General features: G+C 42.4%; 1 protein-coding gene across 2 annotated transcripts in view; it reads right to left on the bottom strand.

The window, feature by feature from the left end:
* The window catches only part of MMP16 (matrix metallopeptidase 16), a 185,969-nt gene that overhangs the window by 96,090 nt on the left and 72,403 nt on the right, over nt 1-17,476 (bottom strand). For both annotated transcript variants that reach the window (XM_028736577.2, XM_077932873.1), the window contains one exon: nt 4,074-4,196. In XM_028736577.2, the coding sequence (XP_028592410.1) occupies nt 4,074-4,196 (123 nt within the window). The remainder of the gene's footprint in view (nt 1-4,073; nt 4,197-17,476) is intronic.

Raw genomic sequence — 17,476 nt, 5'->3', positions numbered from 1 at the left:
CAAATTGTTCAGGATGGCACTGACTGTGAAGAGCTCCAACAGGATATATTTGAACAGGTTGGCTGGAAACTATGAACTAGTTATGACTGTACCATAAAGATCGACTGGAGTTGTGATCCAACAGGTGGCTGTGCAGTGGTCAGTCCAAAATGGAAATGATTATTAGAAAAGGGGTTGAAGAAGAAGAAGAAGAAGAAGAAGAAGAAGAAGAAGAAGAAGGTGGTAGCATCTTTGCCTTGAATCCAAAGGTAAGTTAACTGAAATAACAGAAGGAAAAGTTTCCCATTCTTGCCTCTCTACAACAGTGCCTGCACCTCCCCCCAGCAAGCACTTGTGCCCTCCTGAATAATGTGGGATGGGGCACAGAGGACTGCTGAGGGACTGAGTGGATCTCTACCTGCTCTGAGGCAATTAGCCCATCCCAGCTGTCTCTCATGTGCCACCACACACTGCAGAGATCCCCTACCCACAAAAACCCACCTGGAGAGGTTTTTAAGGGAAGGGAATTTTTCCTTCCGGAAAGTTCTTTCAATTAAGTTAGCTTAGGAGTCAACGAGTTATATCTCGAGGTTATCAAAACGAGTTATATCAACACAAAACTCTTGTAGGATGCTCTTCTGGTAGATTCAGCAGGTGCCTATGGTCCTAACGTTTGTTTGCTGAAAGTCTTCGTCACCTCTAGGGGCGAAGCCAAACTGCTGCATTAGTAGCACTCAAATGACCTTCCCAGGGCAATAGCCTTGGCCATGTGCATGGAGGTCCTGGGCTACCCAGATAAAAACAACAACAACTTATTTATACCCCACCCATCTGGCTGGGTTTCCCCAGCCACTCTGGGCGGCCTCCAACAAAATATTAAAATACCATAGTCCTTCAGATATTAAAAGCTTCCCTCAACAGGGCTGCCTTCAGATGTCTTCTAAAAGTCTGGTAGTTGTTTTTTCCTTTGACATCTGGTGGGAGGGCGTTCCACAGGGCGGGCGCCACTACTAAGAAGACCCTCTGCCTGGTTCTCTGTAACTTTGCTTCTCGCAGTGAGGGAACCGCCAGAAGGCCTTTGGCGCTGGACCTCACCCCCTCCCCTCAGCCTTACTGATGTGGTCCAAAGAAAAGCAGAGCAATGTGCTTGGCACCAACTTGGCTGCAGGAGTTGCCAAAAGGAGGCATACAAGATGCCATCCAACCATCTTAGGGACTTCACTCTGGATTTGTGTAGGGTTTACTCCTTAGGTTTTTCTTTTCCTTAAGATATCCTGCAAGGCAGTGGAGGTTTTGGATCAGAGTTTTCCTTCTCAAGTTGATGAGCCCCATCAGCCTTCTTCCCTCTGCACCACAGGCAGAAACTGCCTCCTTGACTGTTGGATCCACTATTGGTCTCATGTGCTCAATCCAATAGTTATTTTATTATGAACTAATTAAATTAAACCTCCACATTTAGTGACAACATGCCTCTGAATAACAGTTAATAGGGCACCTGCATGCCTTGTTTATGAGTTCCTTGGAAAGCTCTGACTGGCCACTCTGGAAACAGGACCTGCGACTGAATGAAGCCTTGCCATTGCCCAGCAGGGTCCTTATCTTCTTAACAGACCCCACCTTACAGGAGAAACCTGCTTCACACTTTGAGAACTGCTACTGAATTCTCAACATAGTTCTTTGAATTATTGATCACACCCATTAAGAAAGCAATTTCGTACAAAGTAAACTCAAGATAGAGGGGGAAATCTTGCTGCCTGGTATACACGACACAGAGAAGAAACAACTAAACACAATATAGGCAACGGACTGAGGTGGAAACAAAAGATGGTCCAAGAGGGTGTGCAGTTAATCACATTCATTCATTATCTGGGGGGAAAGGGATAGCTAGCGAGTGAGTTTTCCAATTTTTCTGACTATACGTAGCAGCTCAAGATGCAGACATCGAAAGCAGACAGCGAGCTCTGTAGCACTTTGTCTCAAAACAAGGTGACTGGCGATAGAATGGGAAATGAAATCCAATGTTGGTAAGCGCATGGTGGGAAGAAACCCTAACTTGGCTGTAAATCAGTCAGGGAATATAAATCATCAGAATCAGTGTCCCTAAAAGGGAAGGGGGAGAGACTGCTAAAATAAGGGAGGAGAGGAAACAGCTTATTTAAGATTATAGCCTGATTTATTCTGGAAGCTTAGGATGAGTAACATCACATTATGATATTAGCATAAAACATTATTCCAGTGCCCTTCTTTTCTTAACTGAGCTACGTTACAAGATTGTACAGGATTTCTCAGAAGAATACACAAGAAGGACTTTGCATGTTTGAAATTTAATATATAAATACAAATGAGTATTGCTCAAGCAAAAAAAAAAAAACCCCCAAAACACCACTTCCTAATCATGTTCAAAGAAAATCCAAACATTTCAGGCAAAGATGTTCTAGGAGTATCTCTTCTGCAAGCAAGCTTCATAATATCCCATCTTAAAAATGTAAGGGTTTTTTTTCAATATGCCCATGGAAAATATACAGAAAATGAGCAATAGCATGAATAGGTAAAGGTAAAGGGATCCCTGACCATTAGGTCCAGTCGTGACTGACTCTGGGTTGCGGCGTTCATCTTGCTTTACTGGCTGAGGGAGTCAGCTTCCGGGTCATGTGGCCAGCATGACTAAGCCGCTTCTGGCGAACCAGAGCAGTGCACGGAAACGCCGTTTACCTTCCCGCCAGAATAGATACCTATTTATCTACTTGCACTTTGACGTGCTTTCAAACTGCTAGGTTGGCAGGAGCAGGGACTGAGCAACGGGAGCTCACCCCATCGAGGGGATTCGAACCGCCAACCTTCTGATCGGCAAGTCCTAGGCCCTGTGGTTTAACCCACAGCGTCACCCACAATAGGGTCCCATTATTTATACTCCTCGTCAGACTAGAACAAGGAAGACTAGAACTCAAAAGAGTACTAGACAAATCAACAAAATCAATCAATAATGATGAGCAAAGAAGTTCAAAGGATTCACATTCTCATAGTGATGAAAGATCTAAGTACCCTAAATTTCTGGAAGTTGTAACAGTGACAGTGCTCACCCATTCTTTGGTTGAAATCTACCTCTGTCACACCAGCCTTAAACATGGATGGTCGTAGCAAACTTTAAATAAGTTACCCTGGCTAGATATAAAGGTCACAGTCTATATTTTGCCTAATGGACCAGCCTCCACTGTAGAACAAAGGTGGAGCCTGTGAGTATTCTGCAAGCTTAGACAGAGTCAATCCCTTGAGCCACTACATCCAACAGGCCTCCTAGCTACACTGGCCCTTTGTTTGCATCTTTAAATGTGCTTCTGCCTCTGATTCTGGGCTGCTCTCTGCCACAGCTTCTTCCTGCTCACTAAAGCCTGTTGCTTCTTCAGCATCCAACACCTCCTCCTCCCAGTCTGCTCCCTCTTTTCCATTTGACCAGCGTCCCACCACCAATCCCCTGGCTCTGAGCCTTCTTCCCTTGGGGGTACCCCCAGAGGACCACCAGCTGCTGTCCCCCACCATTCTTCTGCATCCAGCCAGTCCATGACGCATGTTCTAAAAGTGTTAAGAGAATTACACCCACCCACAAATACTTCTATAAAGGCATGAAAATGCTTCATCAGCCACTTGCCAGTTTTTAATCAATCTAATTCCACTTTGGCATAGACCTGAAGGCCCCCAAATCCAGAAAGCACTCCCTGCTCCCCATGACGTGGTGAGCATATTTAGATGAGTAGACCCCACTTTTGTTCTTCCTGAGCAATATCCCCAGCAAAGTTGCCAAGGCTGTTGAAAGATGTTCATAGAGGCTTAAAGGGAGGCAAGAGGTTAATTTGATCGTGAGAGCTTCAAAAGAACACTTTATATAATCACGGACCATTTGGACTCCAGAAAATCATTCATTGCTTCTGCAGCTCATGAGCATTTTCTCCCAAGACATGCAAATCAATATTTTCAGGCTGCATACCAACATCATTGTCTTTGACAAATCATATCTCAGTAATAGAGCTGCATTTATTTATTTATTTGCAATGCTAAAGCACTTACAAGGGAAAGGGTCACGGCTCTGCTTTCATTACCTGTAAGTGATATGTTTGTGTTGCCACTTCTGTCCTGTTAATGCGTATCGCTTTCGACGAATATTAAATCTGGAGTTGCCTCGCGTCTGATCAGGCACACCGCAACGAGGCTTCTTCATCCAGCTTTAAACAAATAAGGAGACAAAGGAAGAGATCAGATGCACACAGTGGCAATAACTTCTTAATGCAGCTGACAACCGCTAGCTCATTTCATTAATAAACAGCTATACTCTCTCTCCACCCTTCTAAGATACGACTCCCACCCACCACACACTTCCACATCTATTTCCTGGCTGGCATTTCTAAATCGCACATCCCATTAGAATACCCATACAGGGAGGCAGAAAGGGGCAAGCAAGCAGATGGGTAGGTGGGGTTGCTACCTGTTCATGATTTGCATGGATCCTTCGTATTCAGGAGCTCTGTGCAAATTAAGTAGGAAATCAACAATGGATGGTGCTTTGTGAACTGGGCTCTGATTATGGCTACCTTCAGTTTCTTTTATTTCAAAAAAAGTGCCTGGAGGGAGAAGGCAGCTCCTTGAGAGAGCAGAGAGCAACAGCAAGAATGATTTATATGTAAAACCTGCTATTAATGGAAGCTGTGGAACCATGGAAGCTGGCTCCCCCCACCCCCAATCAGTCTACTTTAGTGTGATCTGACTGGCAGGAGCTCTCATGGTTTCTGACAGGTCCTTTCAGCCTTACCTGAAGATGCCCAGGATTGAACATGGGATTGAGCATGCAAAGCATGCACTGTACCACTGAGCTTCAGCTCTCTCTCTCTAACCCATATTATAGAAATATACCATATTTTTCGCCCTATAGGACGCACTTTTCCCCCTCCAAAAATGAAGGGGAAATCTGTGTGCGTCCTATGGGGTGAATACAGGCTTTTGCTGAAGCTTGGAGAGCGAGAGGGGTCGGTGCGCACCGACCCCTCTCACTCTCCAGGCTTCAGGAAGCTATCAGCAAGCCTGGGGAGCCCGCGGGAGTTCCCGCAGGGCTCCCTAGGCTGCGGATAGCAGCCTGCCGCCCGGCGCGCAGGGCGCCCTGAAGCAGAGCGCCCCTCGCGCCGGGCAGATATCCGCAGCCTGGGGAGCCCTGCGGGAGTTCCCACAGGGCTCCCTAGGCTGCGGATAGCAGCCTGCTGCACGGAGCGTGGGGTGCGCTGAAGCAGAGCGCCCCGTGCTTCGGGCAGACATCGGCCAGCCCCACAAGCTCGGGGGACAGCGGGGAGGCGCAGCGCCACCATCCCGCTGTTCCCCGACCTGGTTTGGAGGCTGGCGCTGGGGAGAAGCGCGCTTCTCCCCAGTGCCAGCCCCACAAGCTCGGGGGACAGCGGGGAGGCGGAGCGCCGCCATACCGCTGTTCCCCAACCTGGTTTGGTTTCCCCGACCTGGTTTTTTTGGGGGGGGGAAATAAAGGAAAAATTTTTTTCCTTTATTTCCCCCCCAAAAAACTAGGTGCGTCCTATGGGACGGAGCATCCTATGGGACGAAAAATACGGTAATGCACATTGGAGGAATGAGTAAATGCCCCCTATCTCATTTGCTTATTGTGCCACAGGATGGCTTTGCTGGACATTTCAATCTACCTGTCCTCTGGTTTAACTTGCTGAATTTCTAAAATGGAAAAGGCACCATTTGCTACACTTATCTCTCTCTCCCCAACCCCCCACCCCATGCATATCAGGGCATTGGTTGAATCTGCACATTATATGCACAGTATAAGCAGAGCTCTTGATACAATCCTTTTTGCACTGTGTTCTCATGAGTCAATGCACTCATGTGCATCGGCAACATGCGGGGGGGGGGGTGATGTAAATTATAGTAAATGTGCAGTGGAATGAACAAAAATCAAAAGATAGGACACATGACAGGTAACTTTGACAATCAAGTCATTTGGAAACCCCATAACTGGGGAGAGATTCAGACAGGAGAATTTCATAAGCATTCCTAGTATATTGTGTTCCTTACTCTGAAAACTAAAATTGCTGTGTAAGATAATAACACATTACTATTACTATTGCTATTAGGTCCGCGACTGGATCTAATGGTCAGGGGTCCCTTTACCTTTTAAGATAATAAAGGTCTATAACCACCATTAGGCTGGGTTGAATACCACCATTATTAGAAACTCACAATTATACCTAATCAAAATGACAATGCCCTAATGTTGCATTCCTTTTGAGTCACTGAAACAGTGAATTGCTGAGCTGTTTGTATTTTGCCATGTAACACTAGGAAGCTGCTCTCACTTTCCAAGGTTCACTAATAACTACAGGAGCATTTACAGGCAAATAAAATGCAATTGATTCAAAAAGTAATTTCACAGTTTGGATACAATCCAATACAGAATTAGGACATAGAATTGATTTCCCTTGCCTGAAATTAGCTGAAGTTGGTGCAGGATTGTGGCCTTTGTGTTTAGATGTCTCTCTCTTTTTCATGTCATTTTTAAAAAATCTGAACAAGCTTCGTTTCATTTCATCTCTAGCCCAAAAACACAGAGGGATTGTTTGGTCTCAGGCTCTGACATAATTGAGCTTCTCATTAGTTTCTTTCCACTAAGAGCAAACAGCCTTAATTAGCAAAATACAGTTTCTCGGTGGAACAAGGGCACAACAACTTCCTCGGCAAAATCCCCTGCATTAATTGGGTGCAAACTCTGTGGGAAAGACCAAAAGATAACCACCTCCACCCACATTGCCACATTCTTCACCTTCAGCCTTCACTTGCATCAAAGGATCAGGCAACGATAAAGTAGCTCCCATGCTGCAGAATGCGCATGGCAGTAGCAATTCAGGGTTGATCAAAACTGAAATAGATCAAAAGTGAGCAGGGAGAATAGGTGTTTGACTTCCAAGGAAAAAGCTAATGAATATTAGATAAATATTAGACTTTCTCTGGAAGTCAGCCAAGCAAGTCAGTCTGAGGGTTTTTATTGTTGTTGCCCTTTTGGCATACAGAAAGGCTCCCTTTCTTGATCCACGTGCATTCAGCTCAATCCAATATAGAAAAATTGGTCTAGGAAACACTAGGATATTGTTAAGCCTCTGTAGGCAGGCACTCCCCACCTCCACCATTCGTAGCACAACATAATGAGGTTAACTGCAATTCCCATCATCCCTGACCAATGGTCTTGCTAGCTAGGGATGATGGGAGTTGTAGTCCAAAAACAGCTGGAGACCAAAGTTTGGGAAACCCTGGCCTAGATTAGGTGGGGTAATCATATACGGGTGGTAGAGGTACAAAGGATCCTGTTTTAAGGCAGAAGAAAGAGAACCAGGTGGAAAGGATGTTCTTGCCGTTATTTTAAATGTCAAGCAACTATCAATACCCCATATAATCCCTCCACTAGTTGGAGGGATACCTCAGCATTCACTGAGCCTCCACTAGGTAGAGGGAGTCTTATTAGCTTACAAGGCAATCTGACATGCAAATGATTACACTTAAATATGATAGCCATCTAAAGAGCTGTCATATGGAGAATGGAGAAAGCTTGTTTTCTCCTGCTCAGGAGGCTAGGACCCAATCCAATGGATTCAAGTTACAAGAAAGGAGATTCTGACTAAACATCATGAAGAACTTTCAGACAGTAAGAGATGTTTGACAGTGGAATGGTCTCCCTCAGGTGCTGCTGCTGGACTCTCCCTGCCAATTCTTTAATTCTATGAAATATGCTCTGAAAATAGGAGAGATGCATTCCCCCATTTGATAATTTGTGTAAAATGGCCGCAATACAAAGAATGACACAACTAGACGCGGTATGGGCTTTGCGGCCCCAAGTAGACTCCTCCCGAAAAAAGTCTGTAGTCTGGCATTCTATACAGGAAGCCACAAAAAGGGTAAGACAGCATAGAGACTGCTTATCAAATAAAGCATCTCCTAAGTCCATCCAGGCATATAAAAGTTCTTTGGTGTGGACAAGCCCTTCAGTATACATGAACAAACCCTCAGGATTGCAGCCTGTCATTTCATGAAACTGTCACTGAGTTCTGAATAGGTATCCAAAATACAGAGGGAACTATCTTTTCTCTTGTCCAACAGGCGCTTTGAGCTCAATACTAGCAAGAGAGATAAAGAAAAGTCTTTTGGAGTCCTCACAATGGAAACCGTGTATGCTTACTCTGATAAGAAGAGGCTTCCAATTTAAAATGAATGCTACTAAGAAACCATTCATGGGCTAAAGAAAACAGATCCTTTCTTTAACAAACAATAGTTAGCAGATTTACAGTAACAGCGATGCAGGGGTTCAGTCAAATTAAATTCAGGAAATATTATTAGTTGTGCATTCTAATTGTTAGTTCCGCAAACAGAAAATCTCATGGAGTGGGTTTAGTAAACATTTACTAAATATTTAAATGAAGGATGGAGCTGCTTCTCTGACACAGCAAACATTTACCGTATTTTTCTCTCTATTACACGCAGATTTTTTCTCCTAAAAAGGAAGGGGAAATGTCTGTGCGTGTTATGGAGCGAATGTGGGGGGGGGGTCCCTGGAGCCGATTAGGGGAGCGCAGGAACAAAAATCAGCAAAAATAAATCATGCGTTGTGTCCGAGAGGGAAACCTGAAAAGAGGAAGTGGTAGCTTTCCTGCATTCCGCCTCAGGGTCTTACTGCCCACCCTCCTCTGTTTCCTTGCTGTGTTTGCTCAAACGGAACAAAGAGCAGGGAAAGCCCCTCCCCTCCAGGCAAGCAGAGGGGAAAGTGTCGTCTCTGTGCTCCGTCTCTCTGTTCTCCGGTACTGCTGGGGAGAGGGAGAGAGGGGGGGAGGGAGAGAGAGAGGGGGAGAGAGGGGGGGAGGGAGGGAGGGAGAGGGAGAGAGAGAGAGAGAGAGAGAGAGAGAGAGAGAGAGAGAGAGAGATGGCTGGCTTGGGTGGGGGGAAACTTTTGCCTTTCTTTCCTTCCTTCCGTTAAATCCCTCTCCTGCATTCTTAGCCAGCTGCTTCTCTGCACACCCCTCTCATGTCCCTTCTTTGTTTTTCCTTCGTTCCTCACTTAAAATGTGGTTACAAAGCATAGATCCACATGGATCCTCAGGATCTTTGCATTGGGTCACCCCAAATTCACCATCAGATCTCATAGCATGTCCATGGCTACAGCCTGCACCAAAAAAATCACGCACCCACAGTTGCCTGGGGCTGCAATGGTGCAAAAATGTGGTTACAAAGCATGGATCCACATGGATCCTCAGGATCTTTGCTTTGGGTCACCCCAAATTCACCATGAGATCACATAGCATGTCCATGGCTACAGCCTGCACCAAAAAAATCACGCACCCACAGTTGCCTGGGGCTGCAATGGTGCAAAAACGTGGTTAAAAAGCATGGATCCACATGGATCCTCAGGATCTTTGCATTGAGCTACCCCAAATTCACCATCAGATCACATGTCTGTGGCCACAGCATGAAGCACAAAAATGATACATCCACTGTTTCATTCAGAATTTTTTTCCTTGTTTTCCTCCTCTAAAAACGATGTGCGTGTTATGGTCAGGTGCGTGTTATAGAGCGAAAAATACGGTATTTCTTTTCTCTTGTTGTATGGCCAATATCTTACATGCTTAAAGAATGTACCAACATAAAAATGCAGGTGTCTTCTAGTGAGGTTGAAGGGAAACCAACTCCTTTTAGGCAAAAGTCCTTTCTCCACCCCACAAATAGGCTCAACTAGCTGGGCTGGGAAACAACAATGCCCCACTGATAAATTCAGAATAAAGACATCACAGAGTTGATCCTGTAAAGTGCATAGACATACAGTGAGGCTCACCACCAGCTATCAAGACAGAGACTCGTGTTGAATCTGAACAAGACCTGCAACTTCTGAACCAAGGACTTATGCCTTGGATAAGTAAAAGGGGGACAACTTTAGCAATTGGCTTCTGCTGTCCCCTGCCACACACATACTTGCGTTGTGCAAGAGTCGGCCTTGTGGTATTTACTCAGTTGTGTAACTGCTTCTAACTCCAGAGACCCAACATTTGAAAAATGTTGCTTGATAGCTATCTCCACAATGCTGTTCAAGCACAACTGTCAGAACCTTGCAGGCCTTTTGCCCCAAAAGGGAGTGAATTGTAGTGAACTGAAATCATCTGGACTGAACCTACCTTTTAAGTCCACCAATGTAAATTTCCACATATATTTTGATACCTAATTCTAGGCAAGCACAATTTGAGAACTCTGAACATGTGTGGAGGACACAGCACTACAAAATGGATTTGATTTAAAATGTTAATGACAGGTCATATCAAGTACAGCCGAGATATTGTGATCTTTAAGAAAAGACAGCTTAGGTGATGCATTGGATCTGTATAAAACAGGACTGGGGAACCTGTGGCCCTCCTGGTGAATTGCTGGACTCCAACTCCCATCATCCCTGATCATTGGTCATGCTGACTGGGGAAGAGGGGAGCCGGAGTCGAACAACACAAGAAAGTCCACAGGCTCTCCACCCCTGCTATAAAATCTTAAGGAATTTCCTTCCACTTGCATAGAAAGGTCTCTTTTTCAGATAGCTAAAAAAGACCATTATGATATATTATTTTGATCAGCGGCTGTGACTGATAGAATAAGGGGTCTTCTGAAGAGTGTATGTATGTACTAATTTGTATTTAAAATAAGATTATATTATGTGTGTTTTATAGATTGTATGCACTATAATTTGTAATAATAAAAGGGTGTGATTTATCTTTAAAAATAAACATAGACATCCATAAACTTTCAGATGGTTTTAGCCTGAACAAATGTAAGGGCAACATGCGGTTCTCATGCATTGATTCTATACAGCTATTACACCAATAAGCAGCACTCATACACATTGCAGTAAGCAAATAACAAAAGACAGATGGTCTCACCTTAAGGTGATATCACTACATCAAACGAAAGAGGCAAGGGATAAAGCAAAAACAAGAACTATTATCCTATGTTAGAAATACTCCACATACATTTATTACACATAGAAATAAAATCTGGAACACAGTACAGAATTATTTGAGAAAAAGGTTGTTGTTTTCTAAAAAAGATTATTTTTGAAGTCATCTGAATCGGAGATCACCCATTGTTTACACTCACTGCAGATGTACAGCATGTAAATGTCCATTACATTTAAGGAGATTGAGATTAGGCCACAGGACTGTAGCTACATCCCCTATCTAGAGTATATTTATTTATAAAAAGCATTTATACACCACCTTTAGGCCCAAATACAATTTACTACATTAAACTCATTAAATTATTTAAACCAGAAAGCATTAAAACAAGCCAATCAACAGGCAGATGGTAATTAAAATAAGTCCAAATCTGGGTTGAATTAAATGTTTAATGCATTTGCATTTAAATGTACAGGATATGCGAGCACCAATTTAAGCCTCATGTGTGAAAATGACCTTGGAAAATGTATTTCAGCATTTCAGGATGGATAAACATTTTGTAACTTATTTTCCCTCTCATCTTAGCTGTGGCTGAGTGCTATAGTCCAGCCAATAACAGTAAACTATGGTTAAGACTAACTAGGGTTTAACTTTAAAAGGTAAAGGTAACGGACCCCTGACAGTTAAATTCAGTTGCAAACGACTCCGGGGTTGCAGCACTCATCTCGCTTTACTGGCCGGGGGAGCCGGCATTTGTCCGCAGACAGTTTTTCCAGGTCATGTAGCCAGCATGACTAAGCCGCTTCTGGCGAAACCAGAGCAGCGCATGGAAACGCCGTTTACCTTCCCGCCGGAGCAGTACCTATTTATCTACTTGCACTTTGACGTGCTTTCAAACTGCTAGGTTGGCAGGAGCTGGGACCGAACAATGGGAGCTCACCCCATCACGGGGATTCGAACCACCGACCTTCCAATCAGCAAGCCCTAGGCTTAGTGGTTTAGACCACAGCGCCACCCGTAGGGTTTAACTTAACTGCTGTTAAATCTCCTACCAACTCCTGACTGCATTAAAGGCAAGAAAGGGCTTAATTGCCATGATCCCCTGACCCACTCTCCATCTCTGTTTCTTCCCATCTTCATGGCCAAAATGACAGGCACAAGATGTTTCTATCTGTGACTGTAACTTCCTATATGCACTACAGGGTTGATTCATAAAAAGGGAATCTACTTTTCTCCAGCATACTTCCTGTGAACTAGGTTGTATGTTGCTGTGCCCAAGAGTGGGGACGGAGGAAGCTGCTATCTGGACAAGCCCTCTGTGAGCCAAATCAGTGGCAATGTGTGTTGAAAACAATAATGTTTGCTCCCTTAGATATTACAGAGACAGACAAGGGCTGTAAATAATCCAAATGGCCCATTTTCAACCCTAAGCTTCAAAGCCATGGCTGAGAAGAGCTCCTCAGGCTTTGTCAAGCATTTGATGGCATTTTTTGCAGAGAATATTCTTCCCGTCGTAAAGGGCTTTGTGCTCAAGGGAGGGATTTAGCACAGAAGACAGAATCCACAGGTAGGCAATCAATATTCAAGTTTCATTCCATATCCTTTCATCTCACTAGAACTATTTATAATCCACAGAACATTTTAACCCAAATTCAATTACCCTTCAGAGTAAAGAATTATCATGTCCTATAGCCTTTGTATGCATTTGCTTCGCTTTCCGTTGCAGTGGTCAAAAGAATCGTCCAAGTCACTGTAACAAATACTTCACTATCATTAGCTTTAAACCAGAGGTATGACTCAATGTATGATGTATGTCGAAGCACAGCTATGGCAAAGAAATATACTGCTTGCTGACTTCTGTAACCTAGACACATTCTGTCTAGGACTGTCCTTATTTAATGTAAATGAATTTCACAAACCCTATCTTTATCCCAAGAACACATTTACACCTGTTAGTAACATATACATTTTAGTGAACTGCATACTTCCCACTGTTTGTTGCTGCTACACTTGTGGATTTCTTTCTTGCATATACTTTTGAGCAGTATTTCTCATTTTTTAAAGCATCATTACTATAATCACCATCCCATGTCAACTCCTCCACTTTGTAAGTGAAATCAAGAACTGATGATAATTGCCAACTGAATGCACATAATCACACATGACAAGTTACACATAGGGTTTACTCAGTTTCTCACATAAAAGCAACTTCCATGACATCCAATGTAGAGTTGCTCCATTCTCTATCAAATGCTCCTCCACAGTGAATAGAATTGTAGATGATTTCCAACATCACTTTTCAAAAAGGAAACAAGTCATGGCCACTTGGGCTGTGAAATAGTTGTGTTTTCTGGTCCATGTTAAATTGTGTGATAACCTTTCCAGAATAAAAAAGTTTTTTTAATGTTTGCGATAGACTCATGGGAAATATTTAGGAATACATGAAGGGAATGGTTATGGTAGAACACCTGCTTTGCAGGCAGAAGTTCCAGGTTCAATCCCTGGGCGACTTTTCCCATTAATACTGACCTACCTGGCAGTTCTTCCTTGATAGTTTCCATGCTGCCCTACCAATTTTAAAGGTGAAAGGCCATAATCTCCAATGTTCATTATAAACTAGTATCTTTTGATCTGGTGAACTCTGAAGATCACAAAGGTAGATAATAATTCTAGACTATCCTTAATATCCTTTGGAATTATCTAGATGCAAAACATCTAAAATATATACTTTCAGGTGTATCCAAGACACACTGTGCTTTGCAAGTCCTCTCCCTCCTGCACACTCTGTCAGAACTTAAAACTACATCAGCAGGAAAAAAATGCTTAGGAGGACTGAAGCATAACAAATGCTACAACAGCCAAATATCACAAACTAGTATGTGCTGTTTGCACAAATAGAAGCAGAGCTGTTTAAGGCTGCATGCTAAATCTTCAGTTCAAAGCATTCTTCCTTGTGTGTTATATTGAAATAGAGCAGACAGTCTTCCAAAGAAACAAAGCTAATTCTGATTTTCCAAATGTTCCTCTTTCAAAGGGAAGACTTTATGAAACCATTATAGAAGGAAATCAAAAGCATTGAGCTGAAGAAATAGGAATAAAGAAAATAAGAAAATTTAAAGAGATAACCTGGCATATTTCTTGCACAACATAAAGCTTATTAAAATAATATTTTGCTTCCACATATGTTCCTCTGGCTTTTCCAATCTATATCATTTCCCAGTTTAGTAAGACTGGAATTTCCCCTTGATTTTACCATACTTTAATCTGGTTCTGAATAGGAGGGAGACAGACTTCTAGTTATATAAAGTCAGGCAGATACCAGGCAGATTTTAGACAACAATATCATCCCTAGGCTGAGGGCACCATAAACAGAAACTCCAATTAAGTCTGTAACAATTCAGTTTGTTACAGCAAGCTTTCACTGCACTAAACCTGCCTCTCCTACAGGGGGCATGTAAACATCATGTCCAGCTTGTCAAGAATCCTAATGGATGCCTTCCAGCAGGCTTTCACAAATACAGTTTTGCAGAAAAATTGGATACGATGTGATGTTAATACAAGAACTCTGAGAGGTGACATTGTACAAGTATTTTGAGAGCTGACGTTGTTGCACAAGTAGTAGCACTCAAGCTTAAATGTCACCACAGGTATAACAATAACAACGCCAGTTTCATAGTATCTTATGCAAGTGCAAGACAAACATTGGATTTGGCTGTTGTGCTACAATACGGCTGATAGACCCTAGTGGAATGGCTGTACAGTATTACATGTGGGCTGCCACAATTGGATATCACCCATTGTATTTCATCAGAAAAATACCATGAGAAGTTAGGTGATGCTTGATAAATATAGACTTCAGCAGCCCTATAACCAAGGCACACTGCTCATATGAGCATGTTCCTAATTGAGGCACACATTTTTAAAATTAACATTGTCTTGATGAAAATGCATACCAGATGGTTGCAAAATGTTATCACTTCTCTTTTCCAGCTTGCTATGAAAAGTTAGGTTTCCATACGTTCCATCACAATATGAGAAACTGGAGACAACTGAACAATGTGATTTGTATGAAATTATATTGTTTGAGAGCAGAACGGATGCCCTCAGAAGGTGGTGAACTCTCCTTTTTTGGAGGTTTTAAAGCAGAGGTTGGATGACTATATGTCAGGGAACTTTAGCTATGATTCCTGCATTGCAGCGGGTTGGAGTCCCAACTCTACAATGCTATGATTACATAAGTGGGGGCCAAGGATCTCAACCTATATCACTTTATAAAAGTTTGGATGGGCTAATTGCCTTAGTTAATTGCCATCCTTTCTCCAGGGCCCTTGCTTCTTCTATCCTGGTCTAAATTAAAAGCTAGCAGGTGATATTACAAAAGTAGCTTTGAAGAAATTCCAATAATACATGTTGTGGGTCTGTCCATTAAAAGGTTTCAGAAGAAACTCCTATCACCAAGCCTTTGGATTATGGTGAAAATAAAACTAAAACCTATAAGACTAAGGGATAAATCTAATGCACATCTATTCCCAAGAGTTTATTAGTAGATTTAGTTTTCCTTTAAGCTCTTTTAATTGGCTTGCAGCTCAGCTCAGGAAGTATTTAAGATGATCATCGCAAGTTGCACTAAGCCTGATCAAGAAGATTCTGCTAACTAGAAGATTGCCTCTCAAAAAACTTATATTGGCTATCCTAATTGAAAACAACTTGATTTTTAAAGGGGATTTTAGGTGCAAAAATAAGCACTTGGAAAAGCAAACATCTGAGAACTACTGAATACTCAAAGATACGATGAAAGGTAGTAGAGCAAAATTAGTCAACCTGCTGTAGTCATCTGATGCTATCATCACCAAATGATAGATATAGATAGATGATAGATAGATAGATAGATGATAGATAGATAGATAGATAGATGATAGATAGATAGATAGATAGATAGATAGATAGATAGATGATAGATAGATAGATAGATAGATAGATAGATAGATAGATAGATAGATAGATGATAGATAGATAGATGATAGATAGATGATAGATGATAGATAGATAGATGATAGATAGATGATAGATAGATAGATAGATAGATAGATAGATAGATAGATGATAGAGATAGATAGATATCGAATTTATCGCTGTAAGCAGGGATTCACAGTTTTGATTGCCCTGGTTATCATGGCAAGTGAGATGAAAGGAACTGCAGGCTTCCTCTCCATTCAGAAGTTCTATGCCCCTACTGGAAAAAATGCTGTCCCAGTAGTAGGTGGCATGACCTCCCATTGTTGCTGCTTCTTACCAGGGGGTAGAGGGGGAAACTTGAGGTTGGTGTGGCACCACTGTACCACCTAGTTTTGCCCACCAGTTAAACTTGGCTTGTTATGTTTGGGGGGAGAAAATAACCTAGCTCACTTGCCTTTAAAGGTTCTAAAGCAGAGCTAAAATAGCTCCATGTCGTATTCCAATAGCTGTGCAAAAGGACTGGAGAAGTACGTTCACACCCGTTTCCTGCTAGCAGGATGAATTCTCCTTTGTAATTCTTTTTGGTGGTTTTAGCTGATGGAATTTTCTTCTCCGCCTCCAACTCACTTAGCAGTTCAGAAAACACACTACTGAAACTGCTGATGCCAATCTCGGATTGGAAAAATCATTTCATTCCACTCGCTCATGCATTATTGCACTGAAAAGCAATAAAGAGCAGGCCTCATGGGTGCCCTAAGGGAAGGTGAATGGGTCAGAAATACTTGAACTTTAGGAATTTAGAGAATCCAGCAACAGGCATCATCTTAGCCATAGACTGAGAAACTACAGGATGCCTTCTAAGAGCTCTAGATTTCAGTAACATATTTCAGATTGAATAGACAGGGGAGAGATTAGAGACAGGGTTCTCTGTTAAGCTAACATGAATGAGCTTTTTGACAGGAGAACTGATCTTCAACTGCTTGAAACTTTTAAATGCCACATTAGTGGCAGTTTGGGGAAAGCTGTGCATTTCACCAAAGGAAAATCACCTATTGCAAACTGACAGTAAGGAAAGTTATAAATGGAAAAGGAAAAGATAAAGAAGTATGTTTTCTCAGTGGTGGTTGCTGCTACCAAACTCCTGGAAGCAGGGATACTGAATGAAGCAAAACAGTTTATATGGAAAAATATGGAAACTTCATTCTGGATTTGAGAAACTAGGATCACTAGCTAGTTTACAGATTGACCACAAGAAATACGGTGCTACACTATTAAGTGGTCTTATGGCCATGTCGATTTCTTAAAATTCCCTACACAGATGCACAAATCACCATACTGGCTTGGTTTCAATTGTTGAGCATCCTTATTTTAAAACATTTTGAAATCTGGGCTGAAAATGAATGCATAAGGTCACGTCCAGGGATGTTGGCATACAAAAATGCAAAGGTAAAAGGAACTAGACAATCTATTGGTTTTCCTTACAATTTAATAGCCAGGTGAAAGTACTTAGCATTATAGCTAACAAAGTCATTGTGCAAGTGGAAAGACTTCTGCTCATTCAACAGATTTCTGCT

Source organism: Podarcis muralis, chromosome 8, assembly GCF_964188315.1.
Source record: "Podarcis muralis chromosome 8, rPodMur119.hap1.1, whole genome shotgun sequence".
Lineage (NCBI taxonomy): Eukaryota > Metazoa > Chordata > Lepidosauria > Squamata > Lacertidae > Podarcis > Podarcis muralis.
Note: the sequence above shows the minus strand (reverse complement) of the source record. Positions and strands in the feature narration are given on the sequence as shown.